The following is a 21,814-nucleotide window of genomic DNA, read 5'->3' on the forward strand; positions in this document are numbered from 1 at the left end:
GCTGGTTGCAGCTCAACAAGAATCAAATTAGGACTCTGAGTCTGGTCCAAACCAATCTATAAAAACCACAATAGTGTTTACTAAGTTGGGAAAGGAAAACATTGAGCTCCTTCAGCCTCTTCCCTCAGACAGAGAGAGAGGCAAAGATGTTACTTCCTCCAGCCCTGAGAGAGAATCTCTGAGAGTGTGTCTCTGCCAACTGCCAGAGAGCAACTTCCAACTGCCAGAGAGAAGTAATAACTATCAGCAGTTGAAATTAACATGCTCTCTCAACTCCGCTTCAAACTCCAATTCATTTCTCAAGCCAATCACTTTAGTTCTTATCTCTAAACTAATAAAAAAATTATTTATTTTCTAATATCATCCTTATAGTACACATATCTTGACTCTAGTAAAAAAAGCTCATGGAGTGCAAGGACTACATCACATTCTCCCATCTTTTATACAGAACCCCAATCCCTTTAGATATTTAGCACAAGAGGTATAGAAATGAAAAATACTGCCTTCAAGGAGATTTAGTAACTCTAATATAACTTTTAAATGATAAAAGCTATAAAAATGGAATTCAAAAGTGAGGTCAGGCTAGCCTGAGAGATTTTAATAGAGATGGATCATGTTTAGCAATAGAAATCAGTGAAGGTATATGGAAGAAATAGCATCTTGGTCCTGAAAAGTGAAAGAATGTCAGAATTTAGAAAAAAGGAAAAAACACAAATCTATTCCAGGAATAGAGGACAGTGTGAAAAAAGTCACAGAAGCAAGATAAATAAAAAAATTGAGAATCACAAACATTCTGCAGCCTCGTTTTTTTGCTGTGTGTTTTTTTTTTGTTTTGTTTTGTTTTGAAACACTATTTGATTCGGTCATTTTCACACATTATTCACTGGAAACAGAGATAATTTTCTTTTCCTCCCCCCCCCAACACCCTAGCAGATGTGCAATTCCACTGGGTATCATATGTGTCCTTGCTCCAAACCCATTTCCTTGTTCTTGGTATTTGCATTAGGGTGCTAATTTAGCGTCTCCTCAATCATATCCCCTCTACCCCCTTAGTCAAGCAGTTGTCTTTCCTCAGTGTTTTTACTCCCACAGTTTGTCCTCTGCTTGAGGATAGTGTTTTTTCTCATAGATCCCTGCAGATTGTTCAGGGACATTGCATTGCCACTAATGGAGAAGTCCATTACGTTTGATTGTACCACAGTGTATCAGTCTCTGTGTACAATGTTTTCCTGGTTCTGCTCCTCTCACTCTGCATCACTTCCTGGAGGTTGTTCCAGTCTCCATGGAATTCCTCCACTTTATTATTCCTTTTAGCACAATAGTATTACATCACCAACATGTAACACAATTTGTTCAGCCATTCCCCAATTGAAGGGCATCCCCTCATTTTCCAATTTTTGGCCACCACAAAGAGCGCAGCTATGAATATTCTTGTAGAAGTCTTTTTGTCCATTATCTCTTTGGGGTTTACCCAAAGGATTAACCCAGCAGTGCTTTGGGTTAATCAACGGGCAAATAGTCTTTTATCACCCTTTGGGCATAGTTCCAAATTGCCCTCCAGAATGGTTGGAGCAATTCACAACCCCACCAGCAATGAATTAGTGTTCCCACTTCACCACATCCCCTAAAGCATTAATTAATTTCCTTTGCTGTCATGTTGGCCAATCTGCTAGGTGTGAGGTGATACCTCAGAGTTGTTTTAATTTGCATCTCTCTGATTATAAGAGACTTAGAATATTTTTCATGTGCTTATTAATAGTTTTGATTTCTTTAACTGAAAACTGCCTATTCATATCCCTTGCCCACTTTTCAATTTGAGAATGGCTTCATTTTCTGTACAACTGGTTTACCTCTTTATAAATTTGAGTAATTAGACCTTTGTCAGAGGTTTTTGTTATGAAGATTGTTTCCAAATTTGTTGCTTCCCTTCTAATTTTAGTTACATTGGTTTTGTTTGTACAGAAACTTTTTAATTTGATGTAGTCAAAATTATTTATTTTACATTTTGTGACTCTTTCTATGTCTTGGTTGGTTTTAAAGTCTTTCCCTTCCCAAGGGTCTGACATGTATACTATTCTGTGTTCACCTAATTTACTTAAAGGTTCCTTCTTTATATTCAAGTCATTCACCCATTCTGAGTTTATCTTGGTGTAGGGTGTGAGGTGTTGATCCAAACTTAATCTCTCCCACACTGTCTTCCAATTTTCCCAGCAGTTTTTATCAAATACTGTATTTTTCTCCCAAAAGCTGGGGTCTTTCGGTTTGTCATAGACTGTCTTGCTGAGGTCATTTATGCCAAATCTTTTCCACTGATCCTCCTTTCTGTCTCATAGCCAGTACAAAATTGTTTTGATGACCACTGCTTTTTAATACAGTTTGAGATCTGGGACTGCAAGGCCCACTTCCTTTGTATTTTTTTTTCATGATTTCCCTGGATATCCTTGATCCTTTTTTCTCCCAAATGAATTTTGTTATGGTTTTCTCTAATTCAGTAAAAAATTGTGGGGAAATTCAATGGGTATGGCACTAAATAGATAGATAAAGATGGTCATTTTTATTATTAGCTCATCCCACCCATGAGCAATCAGTGTTTTTCCAATTGTTTAGATCTAGATTAAATTGTGTGGAGAGTATTTTGTAGTTCTATTCATATAGTTACTGTGTTTGTCTTGGCAGATAGATTCCTAAGTATTTTCTATTGTCTCGGGAGACTTTAAATGGAATTTCTCTTTCTAATTCTTGCTGCTGAAATGGGTTGGAGATGTATAAAAATGCTGATGACTTATGTGGGTTTATTTTGTATCCTGCAACTTTGCTAAAGTTGTTGATTATTTTTGGTTGATTTTCTAGGATTCTTAAAGTAAATCATCATACCATCCACAAAGAGTGACAGCTTGATCTCCTCATTGCCAATTTTAATACCTTCAATTTCTTTTTCTTCTCTAATTGCTACTCGTAGTGTTTCTAGTACAATATTAAATAATAAAGGTGATAATGGGCATCATTGTTTTACTCCTGATCTTATTGGGAAGGCTTCGAGTTTATCCCCATTGCTGATGATGTTTGCTGATGATTTAAGATATATACTGTTTATATATATTTAGGAAAGGCCCTTCTATTTCTATACTTTCTAGTGTTTTCAATACGAATGGGTGTTGTATTTTATCAAAGGCTTTTTCTCCATCTATTGAGATAATCATTATTTTTGTCGGTTTGCTTGTTGATATGGTGAATTATGTGGATGGTTTTCCTAATATTGAACCACCCTTGCATTCCTGCTATGAACCCTACCTGATCATAGTGGGTAACCCTTGTGATGACTTTCTAGAGTCTTTTTGCTAGTATCCTATTTAAGATTTTTGCATCTATATTCATTAGGGAGATTGACCTATAGTTTTCTTTCTCTGTTTTTAACCTGCCTGGCTTTGGGATCAGTACCATGTTTGTGTCAAAAAAGAATTTGGTAGAACCCCTCCTTGGCTTATTCTGTCAAATAATTTATATAACATTGGGATTAGTTGTTCTTCGAATGTTTGATAGAATTCATTTGTGAATCCATCTGGACCTGGGGATTTTTTCTTAGGAAGTTCTTTGATGGCTTGTTCAATTTCTTTTGCTGATATGGGGTTGTTTACATAATTTATTTCTTCCTCTTTTAGTCTAGGCAATTTATATTTTTGTAAGTATTTATCCATATCATGTAGATTGACATATTTCTTGCCATATAATTGGGCATAATAGTTTTTAATGATTGCCTTAATTTCCTCTTCATTAGAGATGAGGTCTTCCTTTTCATCTTGGATACTATCAATTTGGTTTTTTCTTTCCTTTTTTCAATTAGATTGACTAGTACTTTGTCTATTTTATTTGTTTTTTTCAAAGTACCAGTTTCTAGTCTTATTTATTAAATCAATAGTTCTTTGACTTTCAATTTTATTGATTTCTCCTTTGATTTTTAGGATCTCTAACTTACTCTTCATCTGAGGATTTTTAATTTGTTCATTTTATAATTTTTTAATTTGCATGTCCAATTCATTGATCTGTGCCCTTCTTAATTTGTTTATATATGAACTCAAGCATATAAATTTCCCCCTGAGTACTACTTTGGCTGCATCCCATAGGTTTTGAAAGGATGTCTCACCATTGTCATTTTCTTCAATGAAGTTATTAATTGTTTCTATGATTTGTTCTTTAACTAACTGATTTTGGAGAATCATATTGTTTAATTATCAATTAATTTTTGATTTGCCTCTCCATGTGATCTTACTAATTATTAATTTCATTGCATTGTGGTCTGAGAAAGTTGCATTTATTATTTCTGCCCTTTTGCACTTGTTTGCAATGTTTTTGTTCCCTAATACATGGTCAATTTTTGTGAATGTACCACCTGCTACTGAAAAGAAGGTATATTCCTTTTTGTCCCTATTTATTTTTCTCCACATGTCTACTAACTCTAATTTTTCTAATATTTCATTCACTTCTCTCACCTCTTTCTCATTTATTTTTTGGTTTGATTTATCTACTTTCAATAAAGGAAGGTTCAGGTCTCCCACTAGTATAGTTTTTCTATATATTTCATTCTTGAGCTCCACTAGTTTCTCCTTTAGAAATTTGGATGCTATGCCATTTGGTGCATAAATATTGAGTACATATATTTCCTCATTGTCTATACTGCCTTTTATCAGGATGTAATTACCTTTGCTATCTCTTTTAACTAGATTTATTTTTACTTTGGCTTTGTCAGATATCATGATTGCGACTACTGCCTTCTTTTTCTCAGTTGATGTTCAATACATTTGGCTCCATCCTCTTACTTTCACCCTATGTGTATCTACCTTCCTCAAGTGTGTTTCTTGCAGACAGCATATGGTGGGGTTTGGGATTCTAATCCCCTCTGCTATTTGCTTGCTTTTTATGGGTGAGTTCATTCCATTCACATTCAGAGTTATGATTACTAGCTGTGTATTTCCCAGCATTTTGATTTCTACTCCTGGTCCTTCCTTTTCTTCTTTCACTATTTCCTTCTACACCAATGTTTGTTTATAATCAGTTCCCCTAATTCCCAGCCTTATTTTACTTCCCTTTCTACCCCGTCCCTTCTTATTCCCCCCCTTTTCCCCTCTATTTTTTTAAATTCCCCACTACCACCCTTTTCCTCCCTTGTACTGCTTCCCTCTCCACCAGTTCATTTTTTTTACCCTTTTACTCCCCTATAAGGTGCAAATCTATTCTCTGCCCCAATGGATTGGATTGTTCTTCCCTCTTTGGGTCAGGTTCAAAGCACGTAAGAGTTGAGTATTTCCTATCTCCAACTTCTTTACCCTTCCAGTGTATCAATGTTCTCCCCCCTCCTGCCATGAGCTTCTTTGTGACATATAAAATTACCCCCATTTGTTTCTTTTCCCATTTCTTTTAGTATTAACCTCTTTTTTTTAGCTCTGTATTTATGCATACATATATCTATACACCTATTTATGTCTTGTCCTTTCATCCTATACAGTTTGTCACTGTTCCCTCTAAGTATAATTCTCCTAGCTGCCCAGGTGATAGTAACAGTTTTTAAGAGTTACTAATGACCTCTTTTTTTATAGGAATATATATCATTTTACCTTAGTGAGTCTTTAAAAATTTTTTTGTGGTTGTTTTGTTTTATTTTTTCTTTTTCCCCTCTTTTTAAATTATCTTTTGATGATTCTCTTGAGTTCTGTGCTTGGACATCAAATTTTCTGTTCAGGTCTAGTGTTTTCTTTATGAATGCTTGGAAATCTTCTATTGTGTTGAATGACCATACTTTCCCCTTTAATAATATAGTCAGTTTTGATGGGTATTTGATTCTTGGTTGTAGACCTAGTTCCCTTGCTTTCCGGAATATCATATTCCATGCCTTTCGGTCCTTCAGCGTGGATGCATCCAGATCCTGCATTATGCTCACTGTGTTTCTGTGGTACCTGAATGGCTTCTTGGCAGCTTGTAATATCTTTTCTTTGGTCTGATAGTTTTTTAATTTGGTTATGACATTACTGGGTGTTGGGGATTAAATAAAGGAGGTGATCTGTGGATTCTTTCAATCTCTACTTTCCCCTATTGTTCTCGGATATCAGGGCAGTTTTCCTGAATAATTTCCTGTAGTATTATGTTCAGGCCTTTTCTTTTGTCATGGTATTCTGGTAGACCAATGATTCTTAAATTGTCTCTTCTCGAACAATTTTCTAAATCATCTGTTTTGTGAATGAGCTGCCTCATATTTTCCTCAATTTTCATTCTTTTCGTTTGTTTTATAGTGTCCTGCTGCCTTGTGAGATCACTTAATTCCAGTTTTTGTATTCTGGTTCTTAAAGACTGGATTTCATCCCTGGATTTTTGGTCATCCTTTTCCTTTGGTCTGATTTTCTTTGAAGGTCGTCTTTCATCCTCTTTACCTCATCTTTTATCTCCTTTGCCTCACTTTCCAGCTGGTTGATTTTGGCTTTCAAGACACTATTTTCTCATTTTCGTTCAAATGCTTCTTTTTCCAAATGACTTATCTTATATTTTAAGTTCTTTTCCCAATTGTCTTCAGCCTCTCTAATTGTGTTTTGAGTTCTTCCACAGCCTCTATCCAATTCTCTGGGATTTCTGATTTATCATTTGCTGATCTCTCCCCCTCTGTTCCATTTGCTGAGTAGAAGCTGTCTGTTGTAGTTTCTTTCTTCTTTTTCTGTTGTTACTCAAATTCACCCCCTTTACTCCCTGTATTTGTCTGTGCTCTTGCTCCACTCATTTTTTTTTGTTTTGGGGGCTTCTGTCAGTCTCCCCTCTTGGAGCTTTAACAGGAGATCTTGTGGTGTAGTCTCTGGTGGAGCTTTGTTGGGATTTGAGCTTCCCTGTCCTCTGGAGGATTTTGATTGGAGTCCAGCAGTCAGTAAGGATGAGTCTGGCTTCCCTGAGTTCTGGAGACTTTTGATGGGATTAAGCTCTGAGTCCAAAACTTCCTGGAAGGCTGGAGTAAATATGGAGGATCTCCACAGCTCTGGCCAAGCTCTATGCTCCCTCTCTAGCTCCTTCCCCACCATCTGTGTTGGACATTCTGAACTTGGCACAGCCCTGCTTGCAAGGTACGCCCTCCAGACTAGCACCTTTGTCCGCCCAGAAGTTCCCGCTGCCACTGAAGTCTCAGCGCTCTGGGTGGGAGGAGGGATGGGTCCTGGTACCTTCCTTCTGTCTTCCCCTTAAGCCCTAGTGTTCTCGGATTCTGGCTTTTTGGGGGTGGGGGGCATATGTTTTGAATTAAGTCCAGCAGGAGGGTTCTTGGCTCTGTCTTGTTGTTAGGTTTGTTTTTTAGTCCCCTAGGAGCATTCAGTTTGTGATCGGTTAGGAAGGGTATTCAGAGGTCTGAACTTCTGCTCCTTCTAGGCCACCATCTTTTGCTGTGTTTTTTAAAAGATTATAGATTACATTCAAAGTATAATATTGTGAAATAAGACTAGAATGGTCAGCTGGAGATAGGTTGTAAAGAGCTCTGAATAACAGGCAAAAGAACAAGTATAAAAAGCACTCAGTGAAGTGCATGAATGAATGAATATATAGGATCCTTCTAACACTAGAAAGAAATATGATCTACTACTCTCTGCTAAAACCCTCTTCCAGTGTATCATCATAGCATAAAGACTCCTTGAAGACTTAGAAGAGCAAAAGCACAAATAAGAAAAACTAAGTAGAAACTTAGAAACAAAGTAAGTTTTGAGAATATTGTTAATGGCTATGTAAGATCATCAGCTTAGACATTTGCCTATAACATTAAGGTTTAGTGAGTTGTTCAGGGTCACATATTATGTCAAGTCTTTTTTGACACTGAGGCCAGATCTTTCTACTATTAACACTTTTTCTGTGATAAGCATGCAAGTTTTTAAAAAGCATTATATTAGGAGCTTAGTCCCCATTCTATCACTAACTAGTTTTGTGGCTTTCAATGTCATTTCAACTTTTTAACACTATTTCATCTATAAAATAAGTATGTTGGATTGAGTCAGGAGTACCTAGCAGTTTATTCATGAACAACCAGTCAGTAACATATTCTGACATGGTCAACTGTGGAGCCATAGCCATTGACCATATCCTACTTTTTGTGTTTAATTAGAATGTGAAAAAAGAGAAAGGTAAGATCTTAAGTTCACTGGCATTTCATGGGAAGATTCATGGATAAATACTGGCATGTGTTACTACTACCACCTCAATCATCTCTTTCAGGGAAGCCTAAAATGCCAGCAGCTAATAACCTATACTAGTCCCTGTTTCCTATGGTTTAGAGATGGAAATTGCCCATCAAATTTATCAATTTATCACCAAGAGCTTTCTCTAGAGAGGTATAAATGAGACCTTGTGTGTGCTATACAACACTGGTGTCAGATTTAGAGAGTGTACTGGCAAAGATGAGATGTGATGAGAGAGAAGATGATGATGCTATTGAATGAACCAAAATTCTCTACTGTGACAAATTTGTTAAATAGAACCAGATATAATAAAATGCAATGATATTCATTAAAAGCAAAGTTCTACTTAGAGTCTATTGCCGAACTCAAAACAGACTTTAGTCAGACCTCAAGTTCTTTGTATGCAGCAACAATTTCAGAGACAAAAGAACTTGAGTCCTTTCATGGAGTTAGTAGTGTAGATGGCCAACTACATTTCTAGTCATTTCTCTCTGTATAAAGGTCCAAAAAGAAACAGCTCTTGGAAGTCAGTCAGATGCTATTATGCATAAGGAATCCAAGAAATAAAAGTTTTGAAAGTGCCTTGTATCAATAAATCACCCTAGACAGCTGAGACCAAAAGATATGGATATGGAAAGACTATTCTATTTTCAAATATTTCGAGAGAAAGACTTATTATACTTTCATTTAATGGCCAAATCCAGTTGCTGTACCTTACTATTCTTCTTTATACCTAACCTTAACTCCTCCCATTACAATTTAAGACATTTTATCTTGTTTTAGCTATAAAATGGTCTCATTACTTCTCTGTCTGTATTTAGGCCTTGTGCTATGGTGGTACCAGATTTTGAATTGATCTGTGAAATCATGTTGGTTGCTGAAGGATTCATCGAGGCACAATCATTGGCCAAAAAATTCATTACCCTTTATCAGCTTTGCAAAGAGCTCCTCTCCAAACAGGTAAATTCTCTAGGTTAGAGAAAAAACCTTTGATAATACTACCACCATTCTTTGTGATTGCTACAACCATATTATCTTTTTAAATCTTTACCTGTCCTAGTAACAACTCTAAGACAGGGCAAGGGTTAGGCAAACAGAGTTAAGTGATTTGCCTGGGATCACACAGCTACGAAGTGTCTGAGGTCATATTTGAACCCTAGGTCCTCCTTGATTCAACGTCTGGTGCTCTATCCACTGTGCCACCTTGTTGCCTTCCATATTTTTCAAAAACATAATGCTGCTCCCCTAATATGTGTATTTCTTTGAAGAGAATATACTTTTCTATTGTCTGTATTCCAGCCATTGGTTTTATCCCATGAATTCTTATATCTATAAGATTATTTCATCTCTTTGTTGAGAGCAATCAGGTATCTGTGATCCAGCCAAATTGCTCTCTGGTTACTCATACATGAGCCTACATCTCTAATTTCTGTGCTTCTGTATTACCTATCTCCCATTCATAGAACATAGTCCCTCCTCATCTCCATCTTATAGAATCTTTTTCTTCAAAACTTAGTTCAATTATCATTCTGCATGAAGCCTTTCCTGATCCCTCAACTACTAGGACCCTCCATCCCTAAAATTTTGTTTAAATACTTTGTCATTTTATTCTCTTTAAATTGATTCTGTGTATATGTAATATAATGTAATATAATATGATATGATGTGTGATATGATATATGACTATGTATATATACATATGCATGTGTACTTTTTTCTTAAACCCTTACCTTCCACCTTGGAGTCAATACTGTGTATTGGCTCCAAGGCAGAAGAGTGGTAAGGGCTAGGCAATGGGGGTCAAGTGACTTGCCCAGGGTCACACAGCTGGGAAATGTCTGAGACCAGATTTGAACCTAGGACCTCCCAGCTCCAGGCCTGGCTCTCAATCCACTGAGCCACCCAGCTGCCCCCTGAATATGTACTATTAAAGATTGTTTCATTTTTTGTATTCGTATCCCAAGCAGCTTCTATGTTTGAAACATAGTATTTTGATAAACATTTGCTGATTGATGTCAAAAACTGACCTTTCTTCAAGAACTTCCCAATTTTTTTTTTTTTTTGCTGGAACAAAAATGCTTCCATTTACTCAGATCCACAAACTTACGAATATTTTAACTTGTCTCAATCCACATATCCAATCAGTTGCCAAATCTTATCCTATTTTCCTCTACAACATTTCTCACATTTTCTTGTTCTCTGACTCTTGACTACAGTCATTCATACAACCACCAAGCTAGTTCAGGTCCTTAACTACTTTTGCATAGAATCCTAATAGATCTCACTACCTCACATCTTTCCTCATTAATGTCCATGCTGCACATAGCTCTCTAAGTGATTTTCCAAAGGCTCATATTTATCATGTCACATTCAGTAAATTATAATGGCTCCCTATCACCTTTAGAATTAAATAAAAAATCTCCTGTGAAGTTAAAGTCTTTCACAACCTGGCCCAACTTACCCTTTCCTGCTTTATTATTTATGAATTTTTCCTCTTCCCAGGTAAAAGAAGAATATTATTATAGTGCCTACTATGGACCAGGCATGGTGCTAAACACTTTAGTATTTTGTTATTGTGAAGTGCTTATTATGACAAGCTTTTAATTTTGAACACTTGATTTGATCCTCACAATAACCCAGAAAGGAAGGTGCTATTCCTATCCCCATTTTACAAATATGGAAAATGAAACAGATAAGAGGTTAAGTGATTTACCCAGGGTCACATCATAAGGGTCTGAGGCCAGACTTTAATTCAGTTCTTTTTGACTCAAGGCCCATGCTCTATCCACTATATCTTGAGCAAGATGACTTCACCTAGAGAGCTAAACTGGCTTTTCTGCTGTGTTCCTTACCCACAACATGCCATCTCCCATCTCTGTGTTTTTGTATTCATCACCCAGGGCTGAAATGCTTTTACTTCCCACTTCAACCTCTTAGAATTGTCTATTTCCTTCAAAACCCAACTGATGATTTACCTTGTACTTTTCCCTCTAGCTAATAATGCCCTCCATTCAACATTCCATTGTATTTATTTTGTGAATATTTTATATATGATTATATAGCTATACCGTCTCCCTAGAAAGAATATCTACCTCCTTTGATGGCAGAGACTGTTTCATTTTTGTCTTTTTTTCCTTATATCTACCACAGGATTTTGAGTATATGAAAAGAGAAATTAGTAGGCTATTTCTTCTATTTTTCAGATTATATAATATAGGAATTAATTGATATTTGAAAACTTAATAGAATTCTTTTATAAACTTATGTAGTTCAGGATTATTTTATTTCTTAGTTCATTTATAGTTTATTCCATTTACTTTTCTGATCTTGGATAATTTAAGTACACTATTTCTGTTTTGTTAATCTGGGAATTTTATATTTTCTAATACTCACTTTTTTTCCATTTAAGTTATTAGATTTGGGTTAATAGTTGAGCAAAATAGTTTTAAATTCATTTCCTCTTTGTCTATTGTGCATTCTTTTTCATTTTTGATATCTGATAATTTGATTTTCCTTTTATTTAAAAAATCATATTAACTGGGAGCAGCAGAGTAGCTCAGTGGATTGAGAGCCAGACTTAGAGATGGGAGGTCCTAGGTTCAAATCTGGCCTCAGACACTTCCCAGAACTGTATGACCCTCGGCAAGTCACTTAACTCCTATTGCCTAGTCCTTACCATTCTTCTGCTTTGGAACCAATAGGTGGAAGGTAAGAGTTTTTTTGAAAAATCTTATTATTTAATTTTCCCAAAAAAACTCTTAGCATTACTTATTAATTCAATGATTTTGAAAATTATTTTTATTTGAGTTTTGTTAGTCTTTTCTTTGCATTTCAGAATTTCTGTTTAGTTATTTAATTGGGGGTTTTAATTTATTTGTTTGGGTGTTTGTTTCTTAGTTGCATGCCCAATTCATTTGTCTCTTCTTTCTCCCATGTTTTGATGGAAATATTAAGAATTATAAATTTTCAAATTAGGATTATTTGGCTGTATCACACAAATTTTGTTTTATTGTCTTGTTATTGTCTTTAACTATGCATTGTGTCTATGATACTTTAATTCAACAATTTCTTAGGATTATTATTGTCACTAATCAATTTTAACCATTCTACAGAGGCACTTTATGAATATATTTTTAATATGCTGTGATCTAATTTTTAGGTTTTTTACATTTTTGAGGCATTGTAAGAGTGGATTTTTGTAAAAGTGCTGGGTATAAAAATGTATCTGTGAGTATACACAAGTACATACACAGATTCCTATGTATGTATGGATGTAAGTTCCTTCCTATTCCCGTACAATAAACATAGTAGAATGTAAAATGTAATATAATGTAGTAATGTAATATTGAGAGCATATATATATATATAATATAAATATATATATATAATACATATGATGTAAAAATATAATGTAAAAAACAAAGGATCAAGGATATCCAGGGAAATAATGAAAAAAAATACAAAGGAAGGGGGCCTTGCAGTCCAGATCTCAAACTATATTAAAAAGCAGTAGTCATCAAAACAATTTGGTACTGGCTAAGAGACAGAAAGGAGGATCAGTGGAATAGACTTGGGGCAAGTGACCTCAGCAAGACAATATATGATAAACCCAAAGATCCCAGCTTTTGGGTCAAAAATCCACTATTCGATAAAAACTGCTGAGAAAACTGGAAGACAGTGTGGGAGAGATTAGGATTAGATCAACACGTCACACCGTACACCAAGATAAATTCAAAATGGGTGACTGACATGAACATAAAGAAGGAAACTATAAGTAAATTAGGTAAACACAGAATGGTATACATGTCAGACCCTTGGGAAGGGAAAGACTTTAAAACCAAGCAAGACATAGAAAGAGTCACAAAATGTAAAATAAATAATTTTGACTACATCAAATTAAAAAGCTTTTATACAAACAAAATCAATATAACTAAAATCAGAAGGAAAGCAACAGATTGGGAAGCAATCTTCATAAAAACCTCTGACAAAGGTTTAATTACTCAAATTTACAAAGAGCTAAATCAATTGTACAAAAAAATCAAGCCCTTCTCCAATTGATAAATGGGCAAGGGACATGAACAGGCAGTTCTCAGCCAAAGAAATCAAAACTATTAATAAGCACATGAAAAAGTGCTCTACATCTCTTATAATCAGAGAGATGCAAATCAAAACAACTCTGAGGTATCACCTCTCACCTAGCAGATTGGCTAACATGACAGCTATGGAAAGTAATGAATGCAGGAGGAGATGTGGCAAAGTAGGGACATTAATTCATTGCTGGTGGAGTTGTTAACTGATCCAACCATTCTGGAGGGCAATTTGGAACTATGCCCAAAGGGCGATAAAAGACTGTCTGCCCTTTGATCCAGCCATAGCTCTGCTGGGTTTGTACCCCAAAGAGATAATAAGGAAAAAGACTTCTACAAGAATATTCATAGCTGCGCTCTTTGTGGTGGCCAAAAATTGGAAAATGAGGGGATGCCCTTCAATTGGGGAATGGCTGAACAAATTGTGGTATATGTTGGTGATGGAATACTATTGTGCTAAAAGGAATAATAAAGTGGAGGAATTCCACGGTGACTGGAACAACCTCCAGGAATGGTGCAGAGCAAAAGGAGCAGAACCAGGAAAACATTGTACACAGAGACTGATACACTGTGGTACAATCGAAGGTAATGGACTCCTCCACTAGGGACAATGGTCTCTGAACAATCTGCAGGGATCTAAAAAACACTATCCACAAGCAGAGGATAAACTATGGGAGTAAAAACACCGAAGAAAAGCAACTGCTTGTTACAGGGGCTGAGAGGAAATGACTGAGGAGAGACTCTAAATGAACACTCTAGTGCAAATACCAAAAACATGGAAATGGGTTCGAACCAAGAACACATGTGAAACCAAGTGGAATTGTGCGCCAGCTATGGGAGAAGTGGTGGGAGGGGGTTAGGGGGAGGAAAAGATAATGATCATTGCTTCCAATGAATAATGTTTGTAAATAACCAAATGAAATAATGTTTAAAAATCAAAAAAATATATATATATAATGTAAAAATGAGGACCATGAAGACAACATTAGAATTAGGAACCTCAGAATGGTTTGACTTAAATGTGTAGTAACAACCATTGTTCTTCCTTTACTTGTGCCCAGTTTGATCTGAACTGGATGCTTGATTACCTATATCCCTTCCCAGAAAGGTAAGCATTGCCATCTTGCTCCAACCCCTAACTCAAATCTTCCCTTCCCAGTTTGTATTGTTAATAAGAAAAGTAAAAGTAGACTTCCGGGTAAGCATGACTGCAGAGTAGATGCAGCTTGCTCCCTCTCCTCAGACCCAATGACACTGCTTCCTCTCCTCAGACCCAATGACACAGATGACCACAAAAGACCCATCCAAAAAAAAAAAAAAACATCTTCATGAGAACATATAGACCCCACAGCAAGGCGAAGCTCTGAAGTTAGGTGGGATTCTGGCATTTCCACAATATAAAGGAACAGAAAGCTGACCCACCCTCCCCTCCCCCACCAAACAACCAGAGCCAGAGTTAAAGTCAGCAATGGCCAGAATCAACAAGTGAGGGAGGGGCACCCCAGGATTGAACAATGGGCAGCCCCAGGTCTGGGGACCTGAATAAGATAAGGTCCTTCTCCTGAGAGTACTAACACCTGAAACACTGGCAGGTGGGCTAGGGAAGCACAGATCTCAGGCACCCAGAACTAGAGCTCTGTAATCACCGAGTGCGCAAAGGGACCCCCTGACATGTGCAAGGGGCACCTACAGGTCTTGGGAGTTAGCTAAGACCACCAAAGATTTTCACCTGAGAGCACTAACTCCCAAAACGCCAGCAGGCAGAGGAGGCCAGTCCTTGGGCCTCCCCAGGAAGACAGCTCAGATGCAGAGAACCTAGAATTAGCCTGAGACTAAAGCCTTGACCATTAGACCCTTATTCAGAGGGCACGTACTACTCATTCAGATTTCTGACTGGAAAGGGGAGGAAGGAGGAAAAAAACACACACAGAGATGGCAAACTCTACCCAAGAACCACAACACCCCAACACCAAGAAAAGCAAGAAGAAGGGGGGTGACTTTGGATACATTTTATGGAGGGGGAAAAAAACAGAGGAAATAGCAGAAGAAGAGCAAACAAATGCTCCAAAACCTTCCAAAAGAAATGCAAATTGTCCAAAACCTCTTGAAGAATTTAAAATGGAAGTTATCAACAAGATGGAAGCCTTCTGGCAGGAAAAATGGGAAATAATGCAAAAGGAACTCAGCAATCAGAAGCATGGAAAAAAAAAACAACTACAGAAATGGCTTGAGTCCTCAAATAGCAGGATAGGCCAAACTAAAGAGGAAAACCAGGCTTTAAAGGTCAGAATCAGGCAACTGGAAGACAATGATCTTGCAAAAGAGCAAGAATTAATTAAACAAAGCCAAAAGACTAAGAAATTAAAGATAACATAAAATATCTCACTGACAAGGTAACCAACCTGGAAAATAGAGGAAGGAGAGACAATATGAGAATAATTGGCCTACCAGAAAAGCCAGAAATAAATAGTAATCTCGGCATCATAATATAAGATATCATCAAAGAAAACTGCCCAGAGATTCTAGAACAAGGGGGCAATACAGGCATTGAAAGAGTTCACAGAACACCCTCTACACTAAATCCCCAAAAGACAACTCCCAGGAATGTAATTGCCAAATTCCAAAGCTTTCAAGCAAAAGAAAAAATCTGACAAGAAGCCAAAAAAAAAGTCAATTTAGATATAAAGGAATGCCATTCAGGGTCACACAAGACCTTACAATTTCTACTCTGAATGACCGTAAGGCATGGAACATGATTTCAGAAAGGCAAGAGAGCTGGGTCTCCAACCAAGAATCAGCTATCCATCAAAACTGACTATATACTTCCAGGCGAATGTATGGGCATTCCACAAAATAGAAGATTTCCAAGTTTTTCTAAAGAAAAGACCAGAGCTCTGTGGAAAGGTCGACATCCAAACACAAAGAGCAAGGGAAACTTGAAAAGGTAAATATGAAGGAAAGGGAAAAGGAGACAACTGTTATCTTTTTCTTTTATATTTCTTTTATATTTATATATTATATTCTTCTATAAGTACTATATTATATCAAATTTTATATATATATGTATATATATATTAATATGTGGGGAAAATGTAATGTGTAACTCTCAAAAATTGTATGCATCATTAGAGTAGTTAGAAGAATCATGCATAGGGAATGATTGGGGCATTAAGACAACATGGAGAAAAGGGGGTGAAAGAAAGAAAAAAAGAGAGGGTGAATCATTGATGGTACAAAGATATACTTCAAGAAATGGAAAAAAGACTAAATAGAATAATCTTTCTCACACAAAGATACATATGGGAAGGGGAGGGGAAGGAATTTCCTATAGGGAGGAGAGTAAGAAAGTGCTAACTGGTATTACTTAAACCTTAGTCTCAGTGAAATCAACTCTGAGAGCTAAGAACATCTAGATCCATTGGGATCTTGAACTTTATCTTATCCAAAAGGGTAAGAGAGAAGGGGAAATTAAGGATAGGAAGGGGGAGGGAGTATTAAAAAGGGAGGGAAGGAGGGGGTAGTGGGAATGAACAAAAAGGGAGGGGATAGAAAGGGAAGCATACCAAGGAAGGGGACTAGAGGGACTAATCTAAAGTAAATCACTGGTTTAAAAGGTTATAGCTAAAGAAGAAAGGTCAGAATTAGGGGAGGATATCAAAATGCCAGGGAACCCACAAGTGACAATCATAACTTTGAACCTTGAATGGGATGAACTCACCCATAAAATGTAGAAGAATAGCAGAATGGATTAGAATCCAAAACCCTACCATATGTTGTCTTCAAGAAACACATATGAGGCAGGTTGACACTCACAAGGTCAGAATTAAAGGATGGAGTAAAACCTCTGGGCCTCAACTGATAGAAAGAAGGCAGGAGATGCAATCATGATAGCTGACAAAGCCAAAGCAAAAATAGACCAGATAAAAAGGGCTAGAGAAGGTAAATATATTCTGTTAAAAGGGAGTATATAGACAATGAGGAAATATCACTAATCAACATGTATGCACCAAATGATATAGCACCCAAATTTCTAATGGAAAAACTAGAAGAACTGAAGGAAGAAATAGACAATAAAACCATATTAGTGGGAGACTTGAACCAACCACTATCAAATTTAGATAAATCAAACCAAAAAATAAATAAGAAAGAGGTAAAAAAAGTGAAATAAATCTTAGAAAAATTAGAATTAATAGACATATGGAGAAAAATAAATAGGGACAAAAAGGAATACACCTTCTTCTCAGCACATTCACAAAGATTGACCATACACTAGGTCACAGAAACATGGCATACAAATGCAGAAAAGCAGAAATAATAAATGCAACCTTTGGGTACATGGGGAGCCAAATCAAAAATTAATTGGAAATTAAATAATATGATACACCAAAATAGGTTAGTTAGAGAAGAAATCATAGAAACAATTAATAATTTCATTGAGGAAAATGACAATGGTGAGACATCCTTTCAAACCTTATGGGATGCAGCCAAAGCAGTACTCAGAGGAAAATTCATATCCTTGAGTGCATATATTAACAAATTAGGGAGGGCAGAGATCAATGAATTGGAAATGCAAATCAAAAAACTTGAAAGCGAACAAATTTTAAAAACCCCAGGCGAAAACCAAAGTAGAGATCCTAAAAATTAAGGGAGAAGTTAATAAAATTGAAAGTGATAGAACTATTAAACTAATAAACAAGACTAGAAGCTGGTACTTTGAAAAAATAGACAAAGTACTGGTCAATCTAATAAAAAAAGGAAAAAAGAAAGGCAAATTAACAGCATCAAGGATGAAAAGGGGGACCTCACCGCCAATGAAGAGGAAATTAAGGCAATCATTAAAAACTACTTTGACCAACTATATGGCAATAAATATACCAACCTAGGTGATATGGATGAATATTTACAAAAATATAAATTGCCTAGACTAACAGAAGAAGAAATAGATTTCTTAAATAATCCCATATCAGAAAAAGAAATCCAACAGGCCATCAAAGAACTCCCTAAGAAAAAATCCCCAGGGCCTGATTGATTCACAAGCAAATTCTATCAAACTTTCACAAAATAGCTTATCCCAATACTATACAAACTATTTGACATAGTAAGCAAAGAGGGAGTTCTGCCAAATTCCTTTTATGACACAAACATGGTACTGATTCCAAAGCCAAGCAGGTCAAAAACGGAGAAAGAAAACTATAGACCAATCTCCCTAATGAATATAGATGCAAAAATCTTAAATAGAATACTAGCAAAAAGACTCCAGCAAGTGATAAGGAGGATCATTCACTATGATCAAGTAGGATTTATACCAGGAATGCAGGGCTGGTTCAATATTAGGAAAACCATCCACATAATTGACCATATTAACAAACAAACAGAAAAAAAACACACGATTTGCTCAATAGATGCAGAAAAAGCCTTTGATAAAATATAAGACCCATTCCTATTAAAAACACTAGAAAGCTCATTCCTAAAAATAATAAAGAATATATACCTAAAACCATCAGCTAATATCATCTGCAATGGGGATAAAGTAGATGCATTCTCAATAAGATCAGGAGTGAAACAAGGATGCCCATTATCACCTTTATTATTTGACGTTGTACTAGAAACACTAGCAGTAGCAATTAGAGAAGAAAAAGAAATTGAAGGCATCAAAATAGGCAAGGAGGAGACCAAACTATCGCTCTTTGCGGATGACATGATGGTCTACTTAAAGAATCCTAGAGATTCAACCAAAAAGCTAATCGAATATTCAACAACTTTAGCAAAGTTGCAGGATACCAAATAAACCTGCATAAGTCATCAGCATTTCTATATATTTCCAACACTGCTCAGCAGCAAGAACTAGAAAGAGAAATTCCATTCAAAATCACCTTAGACAAAATAAAATACTTAGGAATCTATCTCCCGAGACAAACACAGGAACTATATGAACACAACTACAAAACAGTCTCCACGCAAATAAAATTAGACTTGAGCAATTGGAAAAATATTAACTGCGCATGGGTAGGACAAGCCAATATAATAAAAATGACCATACTACCCAAGCTTATTTATCTAGTTAGTGCTATAACCATTGAACTTCCAAAAAAATTTTTTTACTGACTTAGAAAAAACCATAACAAAGTTCATTTGGAAGAACAAAGGATCAAGGATATCCAGGGATATCCTTACTTAAAGGATATTCAATTTGATTTAGTAAAGATATCCTTGCTTATGGTCCTGAACTCATTTTTGTAAAGGTGCCATGCAGAGTATACAAATACAAATTAAAAAATATATAGTTCTACATATAGATACAGATATATAAGTATGTATATGGATATACATATTTGTTTTATGTAGTAGATGTATTATGTGATATGAATGTGTTTGAATGTGTCTATGTATGTGTGTGTTTCTGTAGGTGTGTATATGTTTGTGTATGTATATGTATACTCCTCTCTATCCCCATTCAATAATTGCCAGAAATTTATCATACCTAACTTTTCTAAAATTCTATTAGATCCTTAACTTCTTTCTTGTTGGTTTTTTTTTTTTTGTTAGATTTGTTATCTCTGAAAGGGATTCACTGAAGACCCTAACTATTATAGTTTTATGTGTATTTCTCCCCTATAACTTGTTTCGTATTTCCTGTAAGTATGCAAATGCTATGCCATTTGGTGGATATATAATAAATATACATTTTGAAGATTTCCTTTTTGTCTCTATTCATCAAATCTATCTTTGAAGTTGCCTTGTCTGAGACCATGATTACCAATTCTTGTTCTTTTTTTTCTTTTGCATTCTGCCAAATAATAAGAGATTTTACACTTAAGAACCATTTGGTTCTTTATAATTTTTTTTGAAGGTTTGATTTACTTTGGCAAATAGAATAATTGCAACTATTGCTTTTTTGGATTCATTTGATATATAGTCAATGTTTTCAATCCCTAAGTTTGATTTCATGGATGTCTATTTTTAAAATGTGTTTCTTATAAGCAGTTGATTGTAGAAATTTGGGGGGTTTATCCAATTTGTTATTCTTTTTCCTTTTGTTGGATAGTTTAATCTATTTAAATTTAAAGTTATGACTTGGGTTTCTATTTTCTCCATCTGTCTCTGATATTAAGGGTTTTTTTTCCAAATTATGATTTACTCCTCTTTTGCTATAAATATAATATGAGGTTCTTTCAGGTATTTAATTTAATCTTTTTAAGTTGGCCCTGTTCTCCCTGGCTCTCATCCCTAAATTCCCCCTCTTGTTTCTTCTTTCCTTTTGAGGTTTTGAAGATTAGTTCTTTTTTTCTCTGCTTTTTATTACTTTTATCTGCCCTTCTTTTTAACTCTATTATGCAGATTCCCCCTTCCACACCTTCTCTTCAACTAAATCTGCTTACTAGGGAAGTTTTGCACCCCTTTCCAAAAAGGATTTCTCTCGCTCTCTTCATTACCTATTTTCTCTTTCTGTCTATTCTGGAACCTCATTCTCTGATTCATGACCTCTTTCTGGTCTTTCTGTTTTCTCTGTGTTCATCATACAATTAAATCTTCCAAAGATCCTATTCTAAATTTCTATTCCATCTATTCTAATTATTCCCCCTGTCTTGTAGAGCGTGTCCCATGTATTCTCTTTTTCCATTATGTCTCACTCTCAGAATAATGCCAAATATTGCAGGGTTCAGAGTACTCCATGGTAAGACCCTTCTGCCATCATATCCATGATTATGTACCCTATCCCTGACCTATACTCTCCCCTGGTTAGCACTTTTTCTACATTTGCCTCAAATCTCTTCCCTGGATCCATGCTCTTCCATTCAACCAAGTGCTAGCTTCCCCCAAGAATTCCAGCTTCCTCCCATCTTGATGAAGGACAAATAGACTTTTTAAACCCCAAATCCTCCAAGTGACAGACCAACTCTCTTCACTCATAGAATCAGTCATCAGTAGAATCCCTTCCCACAATTAAAATAAAGCTTCTTTTCTTTCCTTCTTTTTCCTAAACCATTCCTCTGTAGGCTCTTCGTTTTCTGAGATCACAAAAAGGTCACCTCTCCTTCATTTCTAGCCTTTAATTTGACTCTAGAAAATCATGCATTCCTCTTTATCCCCTTTCTCTCCTGTCTCATCTTTTCACATACTCTCCCACATTGTGTGTGTGTGTATATATATATATATACATACATACATACATATATATATGTGTATGTATGTATATATATATACTCTCATAAAATCATTTATTCTGTCCAAATGTCCCTTGTCTGCCTCTTCAATCTTAGTTCTCCTAGATTTACACCTTCACACGCATCTCCTTTTTTAAATTTAGAAAGAAGTCCCTGACTCTTCTGTTCTCTGTCCTAAAATGGTACATTTATTCCATCCTATATGTCTTATCATTTGAGGTTTATCCCTGCATTTCTGTTTGGAGTGTTCAAAAAGAAAATATCCCTTTGATTCTAATTTTCTTTCTGGACATATTTTAGACACTTTTATATCATTGAACAGCAACCTTTTTTCATGTCTGATTAAGTTTAGATTTTCAGGATATGCTACTCT

The 21,814-nt window shown here is 35.9% G+C and overlaps 1 protein-coding gene across 11 annotated transcripts in view; it reads left to right on the forward strand.

Moving 5' to 3' along the window:
* DNAH9 (dynein axonemal heavy chain 9) overlaps positions 1-21,814 on the forward strand; it is a 755,194-nt gene that overhangs the window by 316,356 nt on the left and 417,024 nt on the right. For 10 of the 11 annotated variants that reach the window (XM_056817453.1, XM_056817454.1, XM_016430769.2 and 7 more), the window contains one exon: positions 9,011-9,149. The exons of the other annotated variant lie outside the window; for it this stretch is intronic. In XM_056817453.1, coding sequence (XP_056673431.1) covers positions 9,011-9,149 — 139 coding nt within the window. The remainder of the gene's footprint in view (positions 1-9,010; positions 9,150-21,814) is intronic. 11 annotated transcript variants of the gene reach the window in all.

The sequence above is a fragment of the Monodelphis domestica genome, chromosome 2, assembly GCF_027887165.1.
Source record: "Monodelphis domestica isolate mMonDom1 chromosome 2, mMonDom1.pri, whole genome shotgun sequence".
Taxonomy (NCBI): Eukaryota; Metazoa; Chordata; class Mammalia; order Didelphimorphia; family Didelphidae; genus Monodelphis; species Monodelphis domestica.